Source organism: Aotus nancymaae, unplaced genomic scaffold (assembly GCF_030222135.1).
Source record: "Aotus nancymaae isolate 86718 unplaced genomic scaffold, 86718_ANA_hifiasm-v0.15.2.pri h1tg000018l, whole genome shotgun sequence".
In the NCBI taxonomy this organism is placed as follows: domain Eukaryota; kingdom Metazoa; phylum Chordata; class Mammalia; order Primates; family Aotidae; genus Aotus; species Aotus nancymaae.
The window spans coordinates 4,673,316-4,683,682 of NW_026988430.1; the positions used below are offsets into that span (position 1 = coordinate 4,673,316).

Genomic DNA, 10,367 nt, shown 5'->3' on the forward strand with positions numbered 1-10,367 from the left:
AGTTCCGTGACACGGTAGGGCCAGCTGTGAACTAGGAGTGTAACACAGTTTATTCTTTCTTCCAAGATCTGAATCCCAGCTCTACCTTTTGGTTCTGGTTGTATTTTCTTCAACACATTGCTTAACTATTCCGATCGTGTTTCCTTACGTATTAGTGAGATTTACAATCATCATACATGCTTGTACATACATTATTTCCCTGTTTGTTAATATTCTATTTCAACTGGAAAGGACAGCCATCTAAGGCTTCTCAAATGGTTCAGGAAAAATACATATGGAATCAGAAATGATAAAGCAAATGAGTTAAAATGTTAATAATAGGTAAATCAGAGTAAAGGACATAAGAGTTTTCTTTTGTTTTTTGAGACAGAGTTTCGCTCTTGTCTCCCAGGCTGGAGTGCAGTGCTGCAATCTTGGCTCATTGCAACCTCCGCCTTCCGGGTCAAGCAATTCTCCTGCCTCAGCCTCCTGAGTAGCTGGGATTACAGGTGTGCACCACGACGCCCAGCTAACTTCTGTATTATCAGTAGAGATGGGGTTTCACCATGTTGGCCAGGCTGGTCTCAAACTCCTGACTTCAAGTGATCTGCCCACCTCAGCCTTCCAAAGTGTTGGGATTACAGGCATGAGTCACTGCGCCTAGCTGAAGTTCCTTATACTAAGTTATCTTCAGTTTTACTTTGATTTATAATAATACCACTGATTTTTGTTGTCCAGTCGGCCTGCTGACTGCAAGGCATGCAATGGTTGGTCTCCATATTCAGCGTTATAATGACCAGGCTAAATATGGAGTGCTTCTTGGGCAAGTTGGTTAACCTAGATAAGTAGCGGCCTTCTCACCTACAAAATGGGGAGAAGAGCATTCTCTCTGTCACGCTGCTAAAGTGAAGACCACGTCACATCATCCACGCAGTGTGCTTAGTACTGGGCCTCACACTGGCAGGGTGAGTGATGTGAACAGTGGCGGGGTCAGCACAGCCTGGCTGAGCAGTCGGTTAGGTCAGCACATCCTGGCTGAGAACTCACAGTCTGAGAGCTCTGGGGAGACCCAGCTGTCAGAGTGTAGCAGTCTATTTTGGGGACTTACAGGATAACCCACTCTTTCCTGTCCCCAAGCCTGGGCTGCGCTCTTGGAATCATGGCTGATAGGAGCAGTCCTCTCCATCCACCCACAGCCAACTCATCCAGCCCCAGCAACTGTGCCCCAAAGCAATGGAGCAGGCCCAGCAAGGCACTGCAGCAAGCTCAGAGACACTGCTGAACTGCCTCCTGTGACTTGCTGCGGCACTTCCTCGCTTTCTCCCTTCCTGTTTCCTTAGCCGACAGATGCCCCTTCTTTCCTAAGGCTAAAACATTTAGAAAGCTGAATTGGAGGAAACTGTGATTTACTGTGGAGATGCGGGTATGTTTCCCGGAATGTCATCATAGGGTCACTGTGTTCCCATTCAGAGCACCTTTTACTGGGTTGTGAAGCCCTTGCTCCAGAGCAGACACAGCTCTGTTTCTTGCAGGTGGAGTAAGCTCTATAGCTCTTCTAGATGAAAAGCCACTGCCTGGATGTTGTCAAAATGAGATATATAAGAAGACAGGCTTGGATTTTATACACCCATGAAGGCCTACTGATGGGGCCCCTTCTGTCACCTGGTAACTCACGGGGAGGACTAGGCAGCCAGAGCTACATGGCAGGTCTGCAGGGCTAGCATGGGAGCTGTCCTACCTCCCACCAAGTAAAGAAAGGTACTTGCAGGAACAGTAGAATAGGTAAGAGCTCATTTCTGTATTTACTCACACACACACACACACACACACACACACACACACACGTATATACACATATACATATATATGGTTTATATAAAATGTGTAAAATCACATGGATATATGTAGGATATATAAAAAAATAAATTGGCTAGGCCCAGTTGCTCACGCCTGTAATCCCAGTACTTTGGGAGGCCGAGGTGGGTGGATCATGAGGTCATGAGTTCAAGACCAGCCTGTCCAGGATGGTGAAACCCTGTCTCTAATAAAAATAAAAAATTTAAAAAAAAAAGGGGCCAGGTGTGGTGATGTGCACTTGTAATCCCAGCTACTCAGGAGGCTGAGACAAAGAATTGCTTAAACCCAGGAGGCAGAGATTTCAATGAGCTGAGATTGCCTGGGTGACAGAGCAAGATTGTCTTAAAAAAAAAAAAAAAAAAAATCACTGGGCATGGTGGCTTACTCCTGTAATCCCAGCACTTTGGGAGGGTGAGGTGAGAGGATTGCTTGAGGCCAGGAGGTCAAGGCTGCAACGACCTATGATCCTATCATCATAGCTCCACTCCAGCCTGGGTGACAGAGAAGATGCCTTCTCTGAAAAAACAAAAATAATAATTATTATTATTTTGAGACAGAGTCTTGCTCTGTCACCCGGGCTGGAGTGCAAAGGCACGATCTCGGCTCACTGCAACCTCTGCCTCCTGGGTTCAAGCGATTCTCCTGCCTCAGCCTCCTGAGTAGCTGGGATTATAGGTGCCCGCCACCACACCCGGCTAATTTTTGTGTTTTTAGTAGAGATGGGCTTTCATCATGTTGGTCAGGTTGGTCTCAAACTCCTGACCTCATGATCAGCCCGCCTCGGCCTCCCAAAGTGCTGGGATTACAGGCGTGAGCCACCATGCCCAGCAACAAAACATAATTAAACCAAAATCCTGGGATACTGTTAGCACTGATTATCTCTGGGAGTTGAATTTGGAAGCTAGGAGGACTTTTGTTTTTTGTACTGTATGCTTCTATGTACTATTTGAATGTTTTACCCAGTAGGCATTTTTTTTTTTTTAAGTTTTAACTTGGAATAACTTCAGACTTAAAGTTGCAGGAACAGCACAAATAACTCCCATGTACCCTTCATGCAGATTCCCTGTTAACCTTTTACCTAATTTCCATTATCATATTCTCTCTCTGTGTGTACATGCATGTTACAGTTTATAATATATATAAAACTGTGTGTGTATATAATAGAGTGTATAATTTTTTCCTGAACCATTTGAAACTGGAGACATAATGCTCATTTATTCCTATTTCGGTGTGTTTCCTAAGAACAAGGGCACAGTACACTTTTCCAAGTCAGGAAATGAACATTGTTATAATACTATAATCTTAAATTATAAAACCAGGTTTTAGAGCTGGGCTCAGTGGGCCATACCTGCAGTCCCAGCTGAGGCGGGAGGATCACTTGAGCTCAAGAGTTGGAGTCCAGCCTAGGCAACATAGCCAGACCTGATCACAAATAAAACCAGGTTTTAAAAACAGACAGCATGAACGGTAGTGAATAGTTGGGCACCAGGCCATGCCCACTCACTCATCTGCCTCTCCATCCACATGTGTAGACGCAGCCTCCAAGCATGCAACCCAGGCGTTCTTTGACTGTCTGCGTGCTGAGATGGAACAGTATGAAATTGAGGTGACTGTCATTAGCCCTGGCTACATCCACACCAACCTCTCCGTAAATGCCATCACCGCAGATGGATCCAGGTATGGAGGTGAGGCCTGGTTTCTCTTTTCTCCTATGAAAATCTGTCAGTTGCCCAGGCATGGTGGCTCATGCCTGTAATCACAGTACTTTGGGAGGCTGAAGTGGGCAGATCATGAGGTCAGGAGTTCGAGACCAGACTGACCAACATGGTGAAACCCTCTCTCTACTAAAAATACAAAAATTAGCTGGGCGTGGTGGTGCAGGCCAGTAATCCCAGCTATTCAGGAGGCTGAGACAGGAAAATCGCTTGAACCCGGGAGGCGGAGGTTGCAGTGAGCCGAGATTGTGCCACTGCACTCCAGCCTGGGTGTCGGAGCAAGACTTTGTTTCAAAAAAAGAAAATCTGTCGGTCAGACACAGTGAGCCATGCTGCTCTTACCTCAGTGATTCTTTGGTCATTTTCATCTGGAACAGAACTTTTAAAGGGGAAAAGCTTGACAGAGGTGTTGGTTATCGACATGGACTAGTGAATAATCTTCGTTTACCTCACCATGGCCCACCCTTAGTGTGAACCATTGCAGCATTCAGAACAGGACCTCTGTGGGCAGGACTCAAGGGCTAAAAGGAAGTTGCCATGATGAAATGCCACCAGACTTCCAACTAACCCGCTTACAGATCCCATGGTCCAAGGAGTATCAGTATCAGCGTTGAGTGAATTGACCTCATGGCAAGTGTAAGGTGTGCCTTACACTTGATGGTCTGCCTCTGTCCCGTAGCTTGAGAAATGACTGATTCAGGGCCAGGCTTTAGGGTGAGGCTGAGGGTGGCAGTCTCAGCACCTTCATCTTGTCTCACTTGAAGACAGTGCAGAGCTGACCTGCAGTCACCACTCGTGGGCTGAGCAGCCGGCACCAGCATGCAGGCTCAGGCCAAGCAGAGACCAGTGTGCCGTGAGCACCGGAGCCCTTGGAGCTGGTGCTGCTCCCCATGCTTGGAACAGGGCCTGCTCACCCTCCAGTGCTGTCCTGCCGTGTCCTCCTCCCTGATGTGATCTCCTGGGGTTTGTGCTGTGGTGTCTGCCCGGGGCCTTATGCTCCTGCACCCAGCCCAGCCAGACCTGAACCAAGCTGCCCGTGTCCTGGCAGCAGCTGCTCTCTCACACAGCAAGTCTTGTTTTCCCCACAATAGAAACTATACAGAGGCGTGGGGCCTGGTACAGCTTTATACCTGTTTATACATAAAAGATACCACTTTAAAAATTATCTCTGTGGCACTTAAAAATAAGCTGTATTCCAAAACTTCCTGTTTTTCTGCATTAACAGAAACACAATGAGAACAGACACTGGTGAGAGAGCTCAGCCAATCTGGACAACTTGAGAGTGGTTTCATATGGCTGGGCACTGTGGCTCACACCTGCAATCCCAGAACTTTGGGAGGTGAAGTCAGGAGATCACTTCAGCCTAGGAGTTTGAGACCAGTCTGAGCAATACTGCAAGACCTTGCCTCAACAAAAAATACAAAAATTAGCCAACCATGGTGGCACTGCTTATAGTCCCAGCCATTCAGGAGGCTGAGGCGGGAGGACTGAGGCAGGAGGTTGAGGCTGCAGTGAGCCGTGATTGTGCCACTGCACTCCAGCCTGGGCAACAGAGTGAGACCCTGTCTCAAAAAAAAAAAAGTAGTGGTTTTACATGGTCTGTGGTAATGGTCGCTCCTGTGTGCCTGCCAGCTGGTCCTACTTTGCTGGCAAAATTGTCAAATTACTAGGGTAGAAGGAACATCAGTTGCTGTTAATCTAACACTTCCTCTTAATCTCTCCCAGCTGTCCCTTCTAACGTCTAAAACAAATTAAGGATTTCTTCCTGTGTCTCATCCAGTTAATACTTGACATCGAGAACAGGGGCATCTGTCTGCTCTTGACTTAGCGAGCTTGTCGTGCATATGGGGGTCATACAGTCCCTGACCACCTTGTGTGGATACCCTGAAGCCAAGCTACCCAAGACAAATGAGGTGGCACAGCATCTCTTAGTCTTTGGTTGTTCTAACAGGCACATGCTTCCCAGGTCAGGAGGCTGCTTTTCAGATGCGGTGTGAGGGGCTCACCCGGCTCACCCTGTGCCTTTGCTGTGGACCACCAGGCAGGCAGACTCGCTTTGGTTCCAAGCCCTGACTGGGGTCATCAGTCTACCTCGTTTCCACATCCCACCTACCTCTTGCTTCCCCCACTGACCCATATCCAACCACAAAATGGTTCCTCGTTTCCTTGGAGCACAGAATCATCAGGGATGGTGGCACACCACCGCTTCCTGGCTCTGGGAAGAGCTTCGTGGTGGGAAAGGCAGCAGGCTGACCTGACGGCCGACATCAGCTCAGATCCTCAAGAGGGACCTCTGCTTCCAAGTTACTGTGTTTTCTTTTGCTTTGTTTATTTTAGTTACGGACAAGACCACAGCGCAGGGCCGAAGCCCTGTGGAAGTTGCCCAGGACGTTCTTGCTGCTGTGGGGAAGAAGAAGAAAGATGTGATCCTGGCTGATGTGCTGCCTTCCTTGGCCGTTTATCTTCGAACTCTGGCTCCTGGGCTCTTCTTCAGCCTCATGGCCTCCAGGGCCAGAAAAGAGCGGAAATCCAAGAACGTCTAGTGCTCCGACCAGCCAGAGCCAGGGCAGAGAAGCCACACTCCTAGGCTCGGTTCCTCTTCAAGGGGCAGTTGCATTCGTTAAGACTTTAATGGAGATTTGTCTTACAAGTGGGAAGGACTGAAGAAACATGTCTTGTGCAGATCTGCTGGCAGAGGAGGAGAACCAAAAAAGGCAACAAGCTTCTTCCCAGGGTGAGGGAAAACTTAAGGAATAAATACGGAGCTCCGGTTTAACGCTGAAAATAAGAAATAAACGTCTCAAACAGTAAGAGTTGTAGTCTTTAAGGACTAGAGCCTTGTGTCCTGTCAATTCCAGCCCTGCCAACTCCTAGAAATTGTTTCAACCTTAGAATCAGAAGATGTGATGTCACCTGACCCAGCTGTTTTCGTATTTGACTTAAACCTCATTGTTTTGGCAGAAAGACCACCTTCAGCACTCAAGGGAAAACTCAGTCGTTTTAAGAAGTCAGTAGTCATGCCCATTTCCAGGGCCCTGTGATATCCAACACAAAAAGTGGACCAGTATGTGATGACTTATTTGGCGTATCCCAAGGGATGCTGGCTTTAGCACCTCATAGGAATTTCCATTTCTCTCTTAACTCTCACCACATCCCTGCAGGATGCCAGGCACCACTCGAAGCAGAAGGTAAACTTACTAAAGAGAGCGCAGCCAAAAGGGAGAGGAGAACCCTGCACGGCCCCGCATCCTCTAGAAGTGAAACCATCAAACTGGCCAGCTGGGCAGATTCTACAGTAGCCCCCGGTCTGGTGGAAGTGAGCCATTTGTTAGCTGTAACTAGCTGGATCATAGCCAGAAAGAATGCCTGTTTCTGCCTTTCTGATTTATTAAAAATACAGGGTTGAGGCTCACTGAGTAGGTCAAGTTCATTTCTAGTGTTTAGGAAGAAACTTTTCCTGTTACTGAAACTGAAAATTGAAATGTATTGGAATACAAATCTCCTAGCATATCATATTGACATTTTGTACCATGTCCCAACTCTGGCCTTGTTGAGATTGTATTTTACACAGCTGCCCTAAACAGATGATAAAAATGGCCACAGCCAGCCTTTAGTTAGGGTGCCAGAGGGTTTCAGGTTTCCTGGGAGTGGGAGGACCAATGAGTGACTAGATCTGATGACCTGCCCCAGCTCATAACATTTCCTGGACGTTCCCAGAGCCTTTGGTAAAATGTGGACATAGTGACGGGTGGTTCTTCATTTTCCAGGTAAATTGCCAACCTCCCTTCTGACATGGAAGAGAAGGGTCTCCTTGGTGTTCACAGTGGAGACAGTAAACCCAGGCAAGAGCTGGTACCGAGACAGCAACAGCACCTTTCTAAAGCTCAGCCCGAGTCTGAGGTTGAATGAACGTGCCAGGTGCACAGCAGGTTTCCAGGAAATGGCAGCCATGAAGGGCGCTGTCCCTCTGATGGAAACGAGAGGACATCTCTCGTTGGATGCTGTTGGCTGCCACACACAGAGGCACCTGGTGTCCAGGTGCTGTCCTTTCCTCTCCATTATTTAACATGGTCAGCAACTGGAGGTTGATGTGATAGACTGCCCTCAAAGGAATGCAAGTTTAGCAACTGTGTACTCCGTCATCAGAAGACGGGAACGTCAAATATGTTCTTGAGGTGGTTGGTTTTGGGGCCGTTGTGACCTGACTCAGCTGGCAAGCATGGAGCTTGGGCTGGCACTAAAGATTCCTTAACCTACACACCACCTGTGAGTTGTAATTGGTTAGATTGCAGCCAGAACGAACACCTGCTTCCACCTCTCTTTTTTGAGATGGAGTTTCGCTCTTGTCGCCCAGGCTGGAGTGCAGTGGCTCAATCTCGGCTCACTGCAACCGCCATCTCCTGTGATTCACCTTCAAGTGATTTTCCTGCCTCAGCCTCCCGAGTAGCCAGGAGTACAGGTGTGTGCCACTACGCCCGGCTACCACCTTTCTAATTTATTAAAAATACATGTTGAGGCTTACTGAGTAGGTCAAGTTCATTTCTAAAGTTTATTTCCTCCCAAATTAAATAAAGGGGTTAGCAGCTGGAGACTGACGTGCTAGATCTCAGTACTACTGGTTGTTTACTTAACATTCTAAAATCCTCAGCTCACTTTGTGAAACTTAACGTGAAAAACTTTATATTCTACCATATAAACTATAACACAAACTGAACAATTATTAAAACCTAGCTAAATAAAGCTGTTTGCCATAGGCAGAGTTTGAGGCCCGCCGTTCTTGAGGAGGTCGGCAATTCCCAGAGGGGACCTACACCAGCACCAGACAGACGCTCTCCTTGCCCCCAGAGGCTGAGGACTAAGGGCCAGCAGCTGTGCTCTTTCATGTCCATGCTGCTCCTATGGTCATCTCAGGTCCCTGGAGTTCGGTGTCCCTTCCTGGAGACAGCAAGGGTTTGGTAATGTGGGACTTACTGAGCCTTTAGAATTGTCCCAACTTAGCAGCTGAAGCGGCTTCCTGTGGGTGAGCCCCACGTGCATTGCTCCAAAGCAAGAAGCCCAGCTACAGCCCAGGTGCAGCTGATGGCCCGGAGCAACCTTCATTGCTCTCCGATTTTCAAACCAGTGTTTGAATAGGAACATTTGCCAGCGGGGTTAGTGATGCTGCTGTTCCAGTTTCTCTTTTCTGTCTTTAGAGGGGTTTTGCCCCCTTCTCTTTCATCCTTAAATTCTGCTGGGGAGGTCTGAAAAAGCAGTTTTTAATTGGTTCTGCCTTCAGATACCTGATGAAATTCAAAGGCACTTTCCACTTTGCTCTTCAAGCGCCTTGGTGTTTCACATCATGCCCAAACCAGAGACGGAAAAATAAAACCAAATTAGCTTTTCCAAACAGCAGCATCTCCATGCAGTGTAGAGGGGCCGTAGCTGATTAGTGAATCCAAGAAATGGTATACAGCCCCTGGGCGCCCTGCCCACCTCCCAGCAGGTCTCCCTTCCTTCCCTCAGGGCCCAGCAGCTGCTGCACCAGATGTGAAAACTTTGGAGCGAGCTGACAGACCAGAACGGGATCCAGTTTGATGAGTTGTCCTTTTACATAACGGCTCTTCATTCTTCTCTGAAAATGAGTGGAGATGGGTAGCTGAAACTGATTTACTAGATGAGTGACACAGTCTATCCCTAAAGTGGTCCATGTAGGACTCATTTAAGTGGATTTTGCACAGGAGGGCCCCAGTAACTTGGCCTTTGCTTTCTCTCAGTTGGCAGTTACTGAATGCTGTTTAAACAACAACAAAAATTTGGCCGGGAGTGGTGGCTCACACCTGTAATCTATAATCCCAGCACTTTGGGAGGCCGAGGCAGGCAGATCACCTGAGGCCAGGAGTTTGAGCCCAGCCTGCCATCATGGCGAAACGCTATCTCTACTAAAAATACAAAAAATTAGCTGGGCATGGTGGTGGGCACCTGTAATCCCAGCCACTTGGGAGGCTGAGGCAGGAGAATTACTTGAACCTGGGAGGCTGAGGCTGCAGTGAGCCGAGATCATGCCATTGCACTCCAGCCTGGGCAACAGAGAGTCCATCTCAAAAAAAAGATTTGTCGACAGGGTCGCACTCTGTTGCCTAAGCTGGAGTGCAGTGCTGTGATCACAGCTCACTGCACGCATCCTCAACCTTCCAGGCTTAGCGATGGTCCCACCTCAGACCCGAGTAGCTGGGACATTTGCTAATTTGACTAATTTTTGTATTTTTTTTTGTATAGACAGGGTCTTCCTATGTTGCCCAGACTGGTCTTGAACTCCTGGACCTCAAGTATTTAATGCTCCTCCTGCCTCAGCCTCCCAACGTGCTGGGATTACAGGCATGAGCTACTGTACTCAGCCGTCTAATGCTGTTTCTTCAAAAATACTGTCGCATATCACAGATGAGCAGCTCTGCCATGACTGCTTATCTAGGTGGGGCAGTGGTGGGAACAGAGAAGTCAGCGCTGACAGCAGGGAGGGAGGTGCACTTTTGCTTCTCCTCCATGCTGCTGGCCTCAGGCACACCAAACCCTGCCTGCTGTCTACAGCAGCACCTCCCTGGCCAGGGGCCATGTATCTAAGATGGTGTTTCAGAATCTGGGTTAGGACATCCAACAAGAATCACTTTGTTCAGTGCAGCTTGGGAAATGGTGGCAGAGCTACCCGTTTGCACCTGGTTTGTACTTCGGGTGAGGGCTTCTGTTCAGCTGACTTGAGGTTGCCTCGACTTACCCAACTTGTGCCTTCTAGTCAAATCCCCCATGAAATCTAAGTTGTAGGCAGAGTACTTCCAGGCCAGG

General features: G+C 48.1%; 1 protein-coding gene across 5 annotated transcripts in view; it reads left to right on the forward strand.

Moving 5' to 3' along the window:
- DHRS7B (dehydrogenase/reductase 7B) overlaps positions 1-7,064 on the forward strand; it is a 47,442-nt gene extending 40,378 nt beyond the window's left edge. For all 5 annotated transcript variants that reach the window (XM_012461792.3, XM_012461794.3, XM_064378146.1 and 2 more), the window contains 2 exons: positions 3,369-3,521; positions 5,889-7,064. In XM_012461792.3, the coding sequence (XP_012317215.2) occupies positions 3,369-3,521; positions 5,889-6,094 (359 nt within the window). In that variant the 3' untranslated portion in view covers positions 6,095-7,064. The remainder of the gene's footprint in view (positions 1-3,368; positions 3,522-5,888) is intronic.
- Positions 7,065-10,367: the final 3,303 nt, after the last annotated feature.